We start from the raw sequence: 16,670 nt of genomic DNA on the forward strand, positions 1-16,670 counted from the left end.
CGTCTCATTGGGGGGCTAATTGGATGTGGACTTGAGTGGGCCGCCGGGAATCCCCCATTGCCAAACCTGCAATGACGGTTCGGTTGCTGGAACCTTTAAAAAAGCGGACTATGTAGGTGGCGCTGATTATCGACAGACATATAGGAACCTTTTGAAAAGGAAGATCGGAGATAACTTGAAGGCATTATGTCAATCCTTGGGCCACAGAGTTCCAGTATAACATATGAGTTGCTTTTTGTGGCGAATAGAGGAAACTTTCTATACGCACAGGCTCGCCATTCGGCTTAACCCGCTCATTTCATGTTGTGAATAATCTTCTTTTCTTTTCTTTTCATTAATTCCAATCGATTTCCAATCCACTCTATCACTTGTGAAACGCCATGGATATTTCGTCACTTTTGGCACCAGAGACTGTTGTTATGGAAGTCAAGGCAGAAGAGCCTCAAGATGTCATGAGTACATCACCCTGGGAAGATAATGACTGGTCTTTACACTCCAATATTCCTGGGACTATTCAATCCAGCAAGTTCACTCGCCAATGTAATACTCGCCAGTACGAAAAAATTGTTCGCAATGGACAGTCAAAGTCTTGTCAAATATTCAAACAGCCAATCCGCAAAAATAGGTAGGTAAATTGCTCAGTGTTTTTAATGAGGACTCGGCTAGGAATCTGTACATAAGTTTATTAAAAGCATTTGCTGTTTATGTTTAGAACTCCAGTCATGGTTTAGAGCTAACCACAAACTTTTCAAGATCGTCCAAAGAGATCTCTCTTTCCCGCAGAATGGATAGGATTGAAAAAATCTTAATTTCGGATCCCTCTGCAGTGCGCACTAGCACTCGTCTTTCCCTTTCGTGTTCACAAAAAGATATTTTTGATCTTCTGCGGCCGAATGAAAAGCTGTCTCTCCCCGCTCGGCTGGAGAAACTTGAAAATTTATTGTTTGGTAAGACTTCACGTTCGAGTAAAGATAATACCACTCATCCTTCGGTGAATGCAAATTTTCTTGCGGTCACTGGATCATATCTATGAGGAAGCCTGGACCACAAGAGACTACGGAGACAAGGACCCGGGATGAATGGTTTCCTATTTGAAAATGGATGGAAGTGTCGAGTAAGCGCACCATTTGCTTTCAAAAATGAAAAATATAGATTTCCATTCACTTCCAAATTCGTCTCATAGGAGAATTCCAATTATGTTTGGGAAATGAAGTAGACTCTTTGAATCTGGATTTTTGTATGTGCTTACCGCTCCACGGACCGTGGCACGGTACGCCTCTAAGTGGCTTAAGGCAAGACTGAAATGCTCAGTCAGCGGATATTGGGCATAGTGTGATGTCTATATCCGATTACCCGGCGTACAGTTGCGATTGTATCTGGATTAAATGAAATCTTTTCTCTTCGTTATCTTCATTTGAGTCACTGCTCCCTCCCCCAAGCCCGCTCGAGAAAAATATGGCGATTAGAGCTAGCGCCAACTTATGCTGACCCCAAATTGGCGACTGCATACATAAAGTTCGACGAAAGACTTTAGCGCAAATGGCTGATCACAAAACCGAACTGCAAGCAATATCTTCTCTTTCACAGGTATTTTCTCAAGGTGTTTTGATTCATAAGACTACTGCTCAAGGTCTGCGACACCATTGAAAAAAAGGCTATTGCCATACAATTACTTACAAAATTCGTACAGAGTCAAGGCAAAGCTGCCATTTTCACACCGAACAATTGATAAGTTCGAGCCAACAACTTCTCACCTGTTTACTCAGGCACGGGGTAACTGTCATTCGTATCTAGCTACATCATGGATCTTCCCATCAGCTGGGAAGTATTTGGCGCTCTATTTGCGGGTAGAGCTTGGGCAATAAGTCTTTTGTTCATGGTCACATATTTGTCAGGCGCAGCTTTGGGAAGATTCCTATCGGATAAATTTTGGCAGAGAGAACATACGCTCTAGTCTCATACATAGCTAAACATCATTGGCTCCGGACTGGGAATGAGAGATGCTAATATTCATGCTGAAATGGTGCGTGACTGATGATCGCATGTTATCTAAATGTAGGGTATTTAGTAAAGAAAATACTCAATGGCTGGCAGTTAATAACTGGTCCACATATAGAGCTGACTTGTGTCAACTGTACTGCCTGATTATGTGTGGATAGTTGGGCGCAGAAATTGTAGTTTCATGTGTCATCAATTGCCTCCTGGGGCTGTAGAATTGAAGGGTCTAGATGAAGCATGCGACCCAGCATTTTTTCGGAACTAGGAAAGTGGAGCCAGTTGCCACCGAGTTTATACCCACTCTGTCGGGCTAAGAATAATTCCGTTTTCTTAAACCGAGGAGTCGAACTTTCGACAGGTTTAGCAACCCCCCACTTAGTGCTTCTCGAAGGTCTTTACAAAAGTACTGTTCTTGAGCTAGAGCTAATTTATGCTTTGCACACTTATTCTGTCAAGGTCATAGCGTAAGCCTTGGAGGACTTATGTTGCCCTGTTCAAGAATAATTGCTTGTACTTCGGAGACGTCCAAGTCAGGAAATAGTAACGTAAATGACAAATTATAAGGCCGGAAAGAGCAGTGAATAGGCTTGGACACTGCCAGGGTTTATCTCTTCCATTGGTCCATAGCATCGGGTTGATCGGCAAGGACTTTGAGCTATCGACGGCAACTTAGTAAGCGGCATATCTGGGCATGGAAATGAGGACACCAAAACGGAATTATAACGGAGATACATTGCACTCCTCAAATTCGATTATGTTGGGCAACGAAACACTCCCGGGGCTCGGAGATTGAGTTGGGACATATTTAACATTTGAAAAATACCCAGATGCCATTGCCTGTCTTAACTTAACTTTCCAAGATTACTCCTCAACTGCCTTTAATCCTTTCTCTCTTTTTACAACAAATCAACCTTTTTTTTTATTTCATCATGGAGATGGAGAATTCCCCCTCCCCGTCTTCCGATGATGATAGTCCAGCCTTGACTATCAGAAACTCCAAGGAGAACCTCAAAGAGCACACTCCGCCGAAAATCATCGACTGGCCTCTTCACAAAGAGGTCAAAACCTTTCATGACCGAAACATCGCATCAAACTTGAAAGAGCGAAAATTGGGCATCACTTGGAACAACCTCTCTGTGCAAGTCGAGAGCGCCGAGTCTGCAGTCAAAGAAAATGTCCTCTCGCAATTCAATCTGGCTCAAAAGTGGCGCGACTTGAAACAAAAAGCACCCACAACAACAATTCTGAGCGAGAATCATGGTTGCGTGAAACCTGGAGAGATGCTGCTGGTTCTGGGTCGCCCAGGCTCCGGCTGTACAACCCTACTCAAATTGCTTGCCAACACAAGGAAAGGGTATCACTCTGTTGACGGCGATGTATTCTTTGGATCTATGGAGCACAAGGAAGCCGAGCGCTATCGAAGCCAAATCGTTATGAATACCGAGGACGAGCTATTCTTCCCAACACTCACAGTCGATCAAACCATGACCTTCGCCTCTAAACTCAAGGTTCCACATCACAGACCTGATAGTATGGGTGTTCAAGAGTATCAGGAGCATGTCAAAGAATTTCTTATGCAATCAATGGGCATTTCGCATACCTCTGACACAAAAATTGGCAACGAATATGTCCGAGGTGTTTCTGGAGGAGAAAGAAAGCGCGTGTCAATCATTGAATGTTTGGCCTCTCGGGCGTCCGTTTTTTGTTGGGACAACAGCACCAGAGGTCTTGATGCTAGCACAGCTCTGGATTGGACTAAAGCCATTCGCACAATGACGGATATTTTTGGCTTGTCAACGGTCGTGACTCTTTACCAGCCTGGAAACGGAATCTTTGAACTTTTCGATAAAGTCTTGGTTCTGGATTCTGGCAAAGAGATTTACTACGGTCCAATGCAGGAAGCACGGCCTTTTATGGAGTCCATTGGTTTCCATTGCCGTGATGGAGCAAATGTCGCGGACTTTTTGACAGGTGTTACCGTGCCTACTGAACGGGAACTTCTACCTGGCTTTGAGTCAAAGTTTCCCAGAACTGCTGATGAAATTTTGAATCTTTATAAGCACTCCGACCTGAAGCAGAGAATGACCCTTGATTATGAGTACAACCAAACAGAGACTGCCCATACAGATACCGCCTCCTTTATGGAATCAGTTGTCCTCGAAAAGGATAACGGCCTATCTAAGAAATCGCCTCTCACTATAAGCTTCGCTAGACAGGTTATGGCTTGTGTTAGTCGCCAATATCAGATCATCTGGGGTGATAAGCCAACCTTCATCATCAAGCAAGGCTCGAATCTTATCCAGGCGCTGATTGCTGGCTCTTTGTTTTACAACGCACCAGACACATCTGCTGGGATTTTCACCAAGGGGGGCGCGCTATTCTTTTCGATTCTCTACAACAGTTTGATGGCTCTATCTGAGGTGACAGACTCATTCAGTGGACGGCCGGTGTTGGTCAAGCATAAACACTTTGCTTATTACCATCCAGCAGCCTTCTGTATTTCTCAGATCACGGCCGATATTCCCATCATTCTATTTGGAATCACTATTTTCGGGATTGTGCTCTACTTCTTGGTCGGTCTCACAACCACTGTATCTGCCTTCTTCACCTACTGGATTTGCCTTTTCGCAATCACTATGTGCCTCACAGCAATGTTCCGAGCTATCGGAGCAGCTTTCACCAGCTTTGATAGCGCATCGAAGGTTTCAGGTCTATTGATATCCGCCACCGTGATGTACGCCGGGTATATGGTTGAGAAACCCAAAATGCACGACTGGTTTATTTGGATTTTCTGGATTGATCCAATTGCCTACTCTTTCGAGTCCTTGATCAGCAATGAATTCCACGGCAAAATCATTGATTGTGTAGGTGCGAATCTTGTTCCAAATGGTCCCGGATACAACGACACGGCCTATCAAGCTTGCGCTGGTGTTGGTGGTGCAGCGAGTGGAGCTGTCTCTGTCCTTGGAGACGATTATCTTAAGTCTCTGAGCTATAGCCACTCTCATGTCTGGAGAAATTTCGGCATTGTATGGGCGTGGTGGGCTTTATTCGTCGCCATTACGATCGTTGCAACTACCCTGTGGCATGATGCTTCTGAATCTGGCTCTAATGTTTTGATTCCCCGCGAGCGACTAAGAAAGCATCAAGCGGCCAAAAGTGATGAAGAGTGGCAGTCGAAACGTTCTTCTCATGTCGCTTCCACCTCTGACCGGCTTGATGGTCAATTGGTCCGCAACACTTCTGTTTTTACTTGGAAGAATCTCACTTACACTGTGAAAACACCCTCGGGTGATCGTGTCTTGCTTGACGATGTGCACGGGTGGATCAAGCCTGGAATGCTTGGTGCTCTTATGGGGTCTTCGGGGGCTGGAAAGACAACGTTGCTAGATGTTCTGGCCCAGCGAAAAACAGAAGGCGAAATTCATGGATCAATCATGGTGGATGGACGACCTCTGCCTATCTCATTCCAGAGATGCGCAGGCTATTGCGAGCAGTTGGATGTCCACGAACCAAATGCTACAGTCAGAGAGGCTCTTGAGTTCTCGGCGCTCCTTCGCCAGTCACGCGAGACGCCAGCGGAGAAGAAGCTAGAATATGTCGAGACAATTATTCAGCTCCTAGAACTTGAGGATATTGCCGACACTTTGATTGGGAAAGTTGGCAACGGTCTTAGCATCGAACAGCGAAAACGAGTGACAATTGGAGTTGAGCTAGTCGCCAAGCCTAGTATCCTCCTATTCCTCGATGAGCCTACTTCTGGTCTTGATGGTCAATCTGCCTACAACACTGTCAGATTTCTTCGAAAGCTTGCCGATGCTGGACAAGCCGTGCTTGTGACGATTCATCAACCATCCGCACAATTATTTAGCCAGTTCGATACCCTTTTACTCCTAGCCAGAGGGGGTAAAACTGTCTACTTCGGCGATATCGGCGATCATGCAAACACCATCAAAGATTATTTCGCACGTCAAGGACTAATCTGCCCACCAAGTGCCAATCCAGCAGAGTTTATGATTGATGTCACCTCGGGTCATTTATCACAGGGAAAAGATTGGAATCAGATCTGGTTAGAATCGCCCGAGCATACTCGATGTGTGACAGAGCTCGACGAGATTATCTCTGAAGCAAGTGCAAAACCTCCTCAGACGGCGGATGATGGCCGAGAGTTTGCGACTTCTCTTTGGACTCAGATAAAAATTGTGACGCGTCGAATGAACTTCGCTCTTTACCGAAATACTGAATATGTCAACAACAAATTGATGCTACATATCATCCTCGGTTTATTCAACGGCTTCACATTCTGGAAAATTGGTCCCACTGTCGCAGGGCTTCAACTCAGACTTTTTACCGTGTTCAACTTTATTTATGTGGCTCCTGGCGTCATCAATCAACTCCAGCCTTTGTTTATTGACCGACGCGATATCTACGACACAAGAGAAAAGAAGTCACGAATGTATAGTTGGGTTGCATTTGTGACGGGTCTTATCGTCTCTGAAATCCCATACCTCTGTGTATCAGCTGTTCTCTACTTCCTTTGCTGGTACTACACTGTTGGATTCCCTCACGACTCGAACAAAGCTGGAGCAACATTTTTTGTGATGTTGACCTACGAATTCGTTTACACTGGAATCGGGCAGTTCATTGCTGCTTACGCACCAAATGCAGTTTTCGCGTCCTTGGCAAACCCTTTGGTTCTGGGTGTTCTTGTTCAATTTTGCGGTGTTCTTGTGCCTTATTCCCAGATCAATGTGTTTTGGAGGTATTGGATGTACTATCTCAATCCGTTCAACTACATCATGGGAAGCATTCTGGTGTTTACCAATTTCGACTCCAAAGTTCAGTGCACAGAAAGCGAGTTCGCTGTGTTTGATCCTCCTGCAAGTCAAACCTGCAAGGAATACCTCGCGTCCTACATGTTGAACAAGGGTTCAAGGACTTATTTGGACAACCCCGATGCAACTTCATCATGCCATGTGTGTCAGTATCGACGTGGCAGTGACTACTTGGCCACGATGAATTTGACTGACTACTATGACGGCTGGAGAGATGCTGCGATTGTGGTGATCTTTGCAATCAGCTCTTATGCCATTGTGTACCTCATGATGAAACTGAGGACGAAGGCTTCGAAGAAGGCAGAATAATCCACAGTGAAGATCTACCTTTCCCGATGGTTCTCGGACTTTAATCGACACTAGTTGGGAAAGGCTTGGTGATCATCGAGATGTTCTGGACGCAACCTCTGGCCGAACTCACTACATTATTTCCGCCAAACTCTTACACTATCCTTTGACCTTTTTTATTTCTGCTTGATTTTTCACCGTTTGCATCCCATCCCATCCTTACTAATCTAGAAACACCTCGTGTATTCGCATTTTCACACTCCTTTTCTTTGTATTGTCCTTCTTGCCCTTCCGCTTTACTTCTTCGCCATATTCAGAGCTTATTGAGACTACGCTCCTGATCAGTTTCGTTGAAGAGCCAAAAAAAAATCAAACAAGGTTTATCAATTATAAAAATGTAATTAGAAAATTACGCATGTTTCCCACTAGTTTTGAGTTTTACTAACCCATTTTTAGGAAAAGGAGGGCACTCATTAGGTAAGGCCGTCCGGCCATGGTTGGGATCCCACTTCTAAATGTTATATCCGTAATTCCGCTGACCAAATAAGACCATCACCTCCGAAAGGTTCCAAGGGTTCTTTTTCGTTTCTAGTTTTTCTTTCTCTTTTCGAAGTTCCAACCCTTTTTTACCCATTTCGAAAAGGAAAGGCAACACTGAGTAGGAAGATCTTCCTACGCAATATGAGCTCTTCCAGCCGTAATTCTTCTGGGTGGCTTGTCTCGCGTGATCAGATCCGGGTTTGCCCAAGGTGGTCAACACCCAAGTCCCGAACCTCGAAAGCCTGTGAAGAATGTCGACGGCGCAAGGTCAAATGTGACGGTCTCACTCTTTGCACACCATGCCAAGAAAGAGGGCTATCATGCTGTTTCTACCGTGATAAGACTCGCGATCGGAGGCCGAAGCAAGCTAATATGCAGAGGGCATCCGTCATTTCTGCTGAAAGAGAGCCGACTCAGAGCAAAGACATCGATGACAAGGTCTGCAAGCCATATTTTGTGCCTGACACTTTTCCGCGCATGGTCCGACGTGTCTCTTCATTTCCACCTCAGCGGCCGTATCAAGTTCACTATGGTGCCTCATCGAACATATCTTTACTCAATCACCTTTATCAATCGTTCAATCCCCTATTTGGCGGGGATTTTTTGATCCGCCGGCTTCATAACTTCTCCGAGTCTCTGGGAGAAAGTAGCACTAAGATGATTGACCCCGCTGCGATATCGGAATTTTGCCAAAAGACTATTTTTCTGGCAGATGAAGTCGCTCCCGCACTAGCTGAGGAGATCTTGGAACATTTTCTTGCTGTGCACCGACTTTTGATACCTGTTCAAAAGCCACAGGCCATTAAATGTGATTTGCATTCTTTATATGACATTGAATCGATCCCGGCATTGAGTAACGCTCGACGAAGAGCATTGTTACTCATGTTAGCTACTGCCTCTTTGACCACGAGACATCATAAGTTGGCGGACATTTTTATTCATTATTTCAACGAATTGTCTTCATCGGCCGATGATAACCTAACTACGTCGTCAATAGAAATCGATTGCCTCCTGATACGTATTCCACCTCTCCCTGTCATTTTGTCACTGACCGGGTTTCAAAGAACACGCTTTCTACTACACCGAGAAAGGACTCTCCAACGACGCATATCTATCAATAGGCTCGGCCACCCGGAAGATCTTCTCCGCCGGTCTACATAGGGATCCGCCGCAAGGGTCTAGGTCAGACCTAGAGATTGAGGAGCAAAGGAATCTCGTTTGGGTCCTCTACAATTTTGAGAGGTAATCTTATTACATCATTTCCATCTACCCACGCAGAACTTTAACAACAGAAATAGCTGGATTTGTGTTCACTTAGGGCGCCCGAGCTCTTTCACTGCTGTTCAACTTGCTGTGCCTCCGCCGAAAGACCCTTTCCTTCTAGCCCTAGTCGGACTTTCAGAAATTATGACCAAATGCTCGAATCAGATATACATTCCAAACAAAGGCTCTTTGCTCCCGATTTGGATGAGTGCTGTGGCACTTATATCTGACTTACACAAGTACGAAGACATGATCATTGATACTTTTGGTTTCGGCCTTCATCATCGCTCTCAGATTGGGGAGCTGGACGTGCCGCAAACGATTTTGACAACCTGTTCGTACCTCATGGGATGTTGCATGAGTGTTTGAGAACATTTTTAACACAAAACTCACAGTATATTTACACACCTTCATCCTCATTTTTCGACCGTTCGTCATATTCGGTGGAAAGCTGAAAACCCAAAAGCCCTGTTCTGACTCCAGTGAGCATGGTTCTCGATCCAATCCACCATGGCTCGACACGGCATGCGGATATGCGCTCGACGCCACCAAGAAGCTTATAGATTACCTCTTCCTCGCAATTTCGTCCAATCAGACAGTCAAGGTATGCCACGGAAGAGCATAGAAATTAACTGATCGGGGTTGGATGTAACCCTTCTGACTTATATTAGGATATGAGATATAACCACGTCTTTTTGGAGAACTGTTGTGCTGTGCTCAGCTACGACATTCTGCATGATCGCGACAAAGTGCCAGCGCATGTTCCTTCGATCAACAAAAGTCTCGCCTGCTTATCACAGATGAGACCCGGAGAGCAAGTTCAACGAATAATCACGTCGTTTCAAACCCTGCTCGCAGGGATCGAGTCAGCAAATGCTTTGAATCACACCGACTGGACTAGTGAGATCTCCATCGCCAAACTTGATGGGAGTAGTGCAGATTACACTCCTTCTAGTATTTACGATTCATCCACTTGGAGCCCACCGAAAGAAAGCATTGAAGTGCTAAATGATCCCGCACACTTCATCCTATCTTGATCGGCATTGCATCTATTTTGGCTTTACAAATAAAATCTTGACTAGGCTTTCTACACAGTGGGGATGTCGTATTCTTTAAATATCTTGACAATCTTCAAATTTTGCGATTTTATGTGATACCCGAGAAGCAAGTGCCTAGGTGATAAATCCGACCAGTGGACTGTTGAATATATCGATGTCAGCCATTCCACATTCCAGAGATTATTCATGAAGACATCACCGTCAATTTCTTCGTACCCGTATGGGCTCCGGGTACCGTGATAGTGGTTCATATAAGATTGTAACTTTCTGGTTGGAGTGGATATTGGTACCTAGCCTCTTACGGAACAATGGGTGGGATGTTTGGCTTATCTATTCCATACTGGCCTTTCCTTTTTGCGATATATCGGCCATGATTCCATGCTCAAAATTTCTTTACTTGTCACAATTTACCCATTCTGACAACTGTTTCAAGGGCTTTATGCTAGTTCCGTCTTTCCAGACAGATAAATCGCGGTTGTTCCTGAACAATTCACTCGATTTTTTCAAAGTATACTTGATGTCTTGATACTTTCGCTTCGAAAAAGAATGCCTTGTGGATGATGCTTCGAACATAGCGACAGTCCAGAGTACGATCACTTCATATTGCCACGAGGGATTGTTAGGATCACCTATGTGAGTGTCCTGAGGGGGTGTATGGATACGAGTGAGGAATCTGAGGTATGCCTGTTAACGGCATGATGGTATTCAGACTAATCGCTGATCCCCTGGAGGTGGAGTATAGCTACTACTTATCCCGTGGACCATTGTGTGGTATATGCAGGTGGTGCAAGCGAAGGTGATATATCCAGTCCCTCTTCGGTGGTGCATAATCACCTCATGTGCACTTCCTACACCTCAACATGCAAGGGAGAACATGGGCCGTCCATAGACAAAAGGTCCGGCCAATCGACACCTAATCCTGCCTGAATAGCCTAACTTGGCCGAATTTGGCCTGACCTATGCCTAATTATTCTGCCTATTTTGCTTCTTAATTATTATTATTTACGTCTGTTTCGTATACGTACGGCATAAAGCTTATTTTATAACTACCTGTTCAGGTAGTTATAGGTTTTATCTTTGTTTCTAGGCTATTTAATACTATCTTATAGGCCATATTAAGTTTCAAGATGTATAATCTCGGCACTTAATAATGTGGTCAAGAGGCATCCTTAATCGAAGAGGTTTATCTGAAGCGTGTGGTAACATTACCACCTTTCTTCAAATTACGCTCACTTTTTCAATAAACTTAAATTGCCTTATTCCCACTTTTAAAGAGATTAAAGATGAAATTAAAGCTTAATTAACGCTATAATTCAACATAAAAAGCTACATCTAGAAGGCCTTTGTAGCTTGATAAAGGGTTTAATCCATGATACGTGCCGAGACGTCCCGAATACAGGTATTCTAGTATAAAAATTGTATTAATTATGTCTCTTGGGTATGATGGGCCGCCAAGAGGGCCATGGGCCGGCCCGTCCATGGACAAAGATTTCGGCCCATGGGCTATATCAATGTCTACAGCAGAATGAAAAATGATTGGCTCGTAACAACTCTGCTAAGCTGTCTTATCCAAGCGTTGGATCTCATGGAGCTGTTTATAAGTGTCTGACTCGTGATCATATAAGGCGAGGGAGCTGGTTTAGTTTACTAGTTCGTGCTATTTGCAATGTAGCACACATACAGTCTACAGTAGAGAGCTTGACTATTGACTTCTTTCTACACTTTGCCCGGGAATGCAGGATGGACAATGCGGAGTTCTCGGGTATCAAGAATACAGCCAACACGCCAAAGAATGCACTCATTATGACAGTGATCCACTGCGTCCACCGCCATCCCAGAAATGACTGAGAGAGGAACCCACCAACAATTGGTCCGACCACTGGCCCTCCAAATGTTGCTGCAAAGACAGCACAGAATGCCACACTTCTTTCTACTGGAGACCAGAAATGAGCTAGAGTATCACTCCCGACCGCTAAGCTCACAGAGCCAAGGAGACAGCCAATGAATCGGCAAATAATAATCGTGTAAAGGTTCTGGGCAATAGCAACGGGGATCTGGAAGATAGCAAAAAACGAAATGCCGATAAGCATAAGGAGACGGCGTCCCGATTCTTCAGATAGCGGGCCCCGGACAATAGGACCAACGCAACGCCCGATATCCTGCCCTTGGAGAGTGATAAGGGCTCAGACGAGTCCGCCAGTCGCCTCAACTACGGTCGGGCCATTGGCCAAGTCTTCCTGGGTTCGGCGATCGTGGCTTTCGTTGGTGTTCTGGCTCTCATCCGCTACGATCTCCTCTGAGGCCGGCTTGTCTACTTGGTGCCATGTCCTGGTTTCTTTTTCCTGGTTCTTGCTTCCTTTATTTCTCCCAATTGGCCCTTGGTTGGCCTTTCACTCGGCCCGGTGGCCAGTCCCTTAAGTGTTTTCCCAGAAAACAGAAAAAATTCCCTCCCTCCGAGAGGGCTTACCTTCCCATTTGACCATTGTGCTTTGCCGTTTTTTTCTGGTGTAGAACCTTTGCTGCTCTACCTGTCGTTCTCTTGTTCTCCATGCATATCTTGTTGTTATTCTTTGCATGTGAGTTTCAGAACTCCTATCACCCTGCGAGCTGATCCGTTTCTTTCGGCCCTTCACACATTAGGTTCGTCGAGTGTCGCCAACTTGATCGGATTTCAAGGCAAGTCGCATGCGCCACCCCGTCCGGTTTGGAACCGGACTGACTCGTGACAGACCCCTCGCTCATGGTCTGGAGTCTCGCTTCGCGTTGGCCTCCGAGGGCAACGATATAGAGAGTGCTTGAGTTGGATGATGGCTCGGTCTTTGCCAACCCTTTGTGAGTCTTCCTCATGCCCTCCAGTGTAACCACTCTCTGACTTTTCCAGTCTATTTTGTCCCCAGATGCGCAGATCCTATGACTGACGCATGCCCAAGTTAACCTTGATCCTCGATGTCTTCTAAGGAAGATTTGCGGGGGGTAATGGCTCACTGGACTGTGCTTTCGAGTGGTGATGGGTCTTGTATGGCTTCATATCTTAACGTGTCGCAGTTTCGATGGTTGTTATATAAATCATTTGCCCTCGATAGATATAACCAATATTCTTTGGTCAGCCCCTCTTTTTGAAAGATTGTGAACATACTGCTCCGACAGTGACTCTCGTGGATTAAATGTGTCAGTACTGCAGTGTTGATAGATATCATCCCATGCGCTTGTCCTTGACACGCATAACTTGCCCATTTGAAAAGGCCGCAAATGGCGAAATCAAGAAGGGATACCCCGGCCGTGACAAATACGCCGTGACCCTCAAGGTACTGGGCTGTACTCATCGATCCAGGCGAGTAGAGGTACGCTGATGCTGATAGTAATATAGTTCAAATGCTCGGTGCAATATTCGGGGTTTTCATGAACTGTATGATTCCTACAGATGTTGATAATTTGGCGTAATAAAATTCTAGTCGCGTGAGAATAAGAACAAAACTTATGTGTTATTTGAATGTTGTTATTAATCACACGCCAGTGTTCAAGTGATCGTTTAAACAATGTATGGTCACCATAGTAAACCGAGCGAGTGTTTAGATGACCATTCATGGCCGCCCTGCCTCGTTAATGGGGCACCTGGATGCGAGGGCGCGAAATAAGTCCCGTCTCGAGTCTTCCCCACTCGCACCGTCTCGAGGTGACATTCCCTGCCAACCTCCCCGTTTGCATTGATGACTTCAGAGCCGGGTATCTTATCGACACTCGCATTCATAGTCAACATATTCTGGAGTGTTTGCTCTTTCGCGAAGCATACACGGTTTCGGTATTCATTTGATTCAAGGTCATATTTTTCTCAAAGAATTCCAGAATTTTATTGCCTGCAGATGATAACTTCCCAACTTGTTCCAAAAACAGAGTCTGTGAGGCTAAATTGGCCGACATTAAATATTCAAAGCACTTCGGACACCTCACTTTGGCATATAATGGCTTCCTCCTTCGCACGGAGGGTGCCTAGCAAAGTCGGGTTCAAGACGGATTCGCACTCTCTCCGACAATCATCGACTCGGTGCCTGAATACACGGGCCACATCTTACACACTCAACACAGGCGCCAAAATACCAGCACTTGGGTTTGGCACCTTCCAAGATCCAGACTCGCAAGAAGAGACCGTTAGCCGAGCTTTGCATAAAGGCATGCGTCTTATTGACACAGCTCGCGTCTACGATGTCGAAGCGCAAGTCGGCAAAGGCATCAAACGTAGTGGAATTCCTCGTGAGGAGATCTTCCTTGGTACAAAACTATGGTGCAGTGATTATCATCCCGACGATGTGGAGCGCGCGTTAGCTGATTCGCTGCGCGACCTGGACACGCCGTATGTCGACCTTCTTTTGATGCATTACCCATGCACGTTCGCCCGGGGACAGAATCGATTCCCGCGAGACAGTGGTGGTAAGATAATACATGGTACCACAACCTTTGTGGATACCTGGAGAGCGATGGCGAGCTTAACAAAGACTGGAAAGGTCAAGGCAATCGGAGTTTCGAATTTCAGCAAGGGGGAGATCCAGAAGCTCATCACAGAGTCAGATACGGTAAGTCATGACCATCACACAAATTTGACACGGCTGATAATTCTAAAGGTCCCGGCAGTTCACCAAATGGAAGTCCATCCATACCTACAACAGAAGGAATTCAACGAGTGGCTGCGAAGCGAAGGGATTCACGTGGTCCAATTTAGCCCCCTGGGCAACATGAACGATTTCTATCGACAAACTGGCTGGTCAAAAGAGATCTCCCACATGATGAGGGTCATCGATCAACCAGCTCTGAAGGAGATTGGACAGAAATATGGAAAAAGCTCGGTGCAGGTGGTCCTCGCCTGGGGCATCAATAGCGGTCGCTCAGTCATTCCGAAGAGCGTGGTGGACTGGCAGATTGAGGAAAATATTGAGGGAGACTTTGAGCTGCACGCGGAAGATATGGCTGAGATTGGGATCCTCGATGCGAAGGCTCGGTTCAATGATCCTAGCTTGGATTATGAGTGGCGACTTTACAGTGATTTGGAGGGGATTGATGGTACCGTCAAAGGATTCACTCATTAATTTGGCATATCATGCTCTCCATCAGTTACAATTGATGTTGACTGTCGTGTAGATCACATTCCTGATCGAGACGTAAAGGTCAAACGCAAATTATTTATTAAAGCCCCATGTCCCCAACCTCACAGATTGCAGTCCCAAGGACCCACTCGGACCTCAAGACCTCCTCCGCCGTAATCCTTAAGCTCGGATCAGGATGTAGCATGGCATAGATCACATTGCGGCAGTGCTGTTCAAGGTTGCCAGATTAGTTATACTCGCCTCGATCATTGGAATCAGATGAGAACTCACGGTTTCGAGAACCTGGATAGGACGAAAGCCATCCTCCTGCAAGCGACAATAAAGGTATTCCGCATACGACTTGTCTCGATTAACTCCCTGAGCACCGCGCCAGGGAAGCTGGCCAGACCTCAAGATCATGTATATCATACCACATGCCCACATGTCTCCCGCTCTGATATCGTAAAGGTATTGATGGGTATATCCCTGACGCACGGAGTCACGGCGACTGGAGAATCTTTCCGGGGGAAGATAAGGAGTACTTAACTCTGACACCCTCCTCCGGATGCAGAGGAGCAGCTTCGAGTTGGATGTCGGTGTTTTTCCAGAACTGGATCCCGAGCGAGACCCATTGTGATTTCCATGATGTTCATGATGAGAGAAATGAACCATTTCTCGTACTGCATCCCCATCTTCTCCAAAACCACTCACTTTCACCGCGCCTCGGGCAGTGAGGAGGATGTGTTCAGGCCTCAAGTCTCCATGGGCGATTCCATTTTCATGTAAGAAGGCGACTGCACGCAGGATCTGAATTCCTGAGCAATTCACCTCTTCAAGTGGTGGGTTTGTTTTTGATTTTGCTTCTTGTTCAAGAAAAGTGTGCAAGTTTCCCCCACTACAGAAGGGCATGACAAGACAGAGATTCCCCTGCTTATTGTAGAGAATATCGATGACGGAGAGAATATTAGGATGGGGAAGCGAGAGTTGTTCACTTGCGCCTCGCGATAAATGGGGCAGATGATCCGAGTCCGGTTTAGCGAGGTGAAACATTTTAATAGCGTAGAGTTCTCTGATCATTGGCTTGGGCATAGATGCACGTCTTAACCTGGTAAATGTAGAGCCTTGTCGAGGTTTTGTCATCTCGGGAACCGGTGCCGGTGCTTTCTTCTCATATAATTGAATCGTGCTGGTACTATTGTAATAAAGCACCTTAACGAATCTTCCGTATTCATCTGTGAACGATGCCCGCTCTGATTGGGTGGTTCCTGCCGAGATCCTCCGGCCCTGTGCGGGCTTTGGGGAATCTAGAGACGATCCCTTCGGGTTGGAGTGCGTTGAAAGGCTTGGAAAGCCTTGATCCGACGTGATTTTTCTTGTCTGAGAAGGTCCCTCACATTCTGGTGACAAGAACCCCCACCCTGATAATCTCTTGGTCAGTCCATCGGCGACACGGAGGCCGCTAAAATCTTGGGTCTCTCTACCATCATCTCTGCTCGTATGATGTTGATGATTTGAGGTAGAAGCACCTGGTGACTGGACATTTTCGAAAGGATAATGCTGATGAGGACTTGGGGATCTCTCCTGCATGATCTCTTCTGGCGTCTGTGAAATGA

The 16,670-nt window shown here is 45.8% G+C and overlaps 4 protein-coding genes across 4 annotated transcripts; 3 read left to right on the top strand and 1 right to left on the bottom strand.

Moving 5' to 3' along the window:
* Window positions 1–2,927: 2,927 nt before the first annotated feature.
* N7443_005439 (uncharacterized protein) lies at window positions 2,928–7,142 on the top strand (the record flags this gene model as incomplete). Its single annotated transcript, XM_056885495.1, has 1 exon — window positions 2,928–7,142. The coding sequence occupies one exon, from the start codon at window positions 2,928–2,930 to the stop codon at window positions 7,140–7,142; it is 4,215 nt and encodes a 1,404-aa protein (XP_056740943.1).
* An 891-nt stretch (window positions 7,143–8,033) lies between these two features.
* On the top strand, window positions 8,034–9,961 carry N7443_005440 (fungal specific transcription factor domain-containing protein; the record flags this gene model as incomplete). Its single annotated transcript, XM_056885496.1, has 5 exons — window positions 8,034–8,679; window positions 8,726–8,877; window positions 8,940–9,258; window positions 9,320–9,528; window positions 9,596–9,961. The coding sequence occupies 5 exons, from the start codon at window positions 8,034–8,036 to the stop codon at window positions 9,959–9,961; spliced, it is 1,692 nt and encodes a 563-aa protein (XP_056740944.1).
* A 3,980-nt stretch (window positions 9,962–13,941) lies between these two features.
* On the top strand, window positions 13,942–15,060 carry N7443_005441 (aldo/keto reductase; the record flags this gene model as incomplete). The annotated part of the gene is made up of 2 exons (XM_056885497.1): window positions 13,942–14,550; window positions 14,599–15,060. The coding sequence occupies 2 exons, from the start codon at window positions 13,942–13,944 to the stop codon at window positions 15,058–15,060; spliced, it is 1,071 nt and encodes a 356-aa protein (XP_056740945.1).
* A 97-nt stretch (window positions 15,061–15,157) lies between these two features.
* N7443_005442 (uncharacterized protein) lies at window positions 15,158–16,374 on the bottom strand (the record flags this gene model as incomplete). Its single annotated transcript, XM_056885498.1, has 2 exons — window positions 15,158–15,286; window positions 15,349–16,374. Coding segments are annotated over 2 exons (1,155 nt in total), but the record flags the coding sequence as incomplete, so codon positions are not given.
* Between the last annotated feature and the right edge of the window lie 296 nt (window positions 16,375–16,670).

This window comes from Penicillium atrosanguineum (assembly GCF_028827265.1).
Source record: "Penicillium atrosanguineum strain IBT 20685 chromosome Unknown utg000004l_segment0_segment0, whole genome shotgun sequence".
Taxonomy (NCBI): domain Eukaryota; kingdom Fungi; phylum Ascomycota; class Eurotiomycetes; order Eurotiales; family Aspergillaceae; genus Penicillium; species Penicillium atrosanguineum.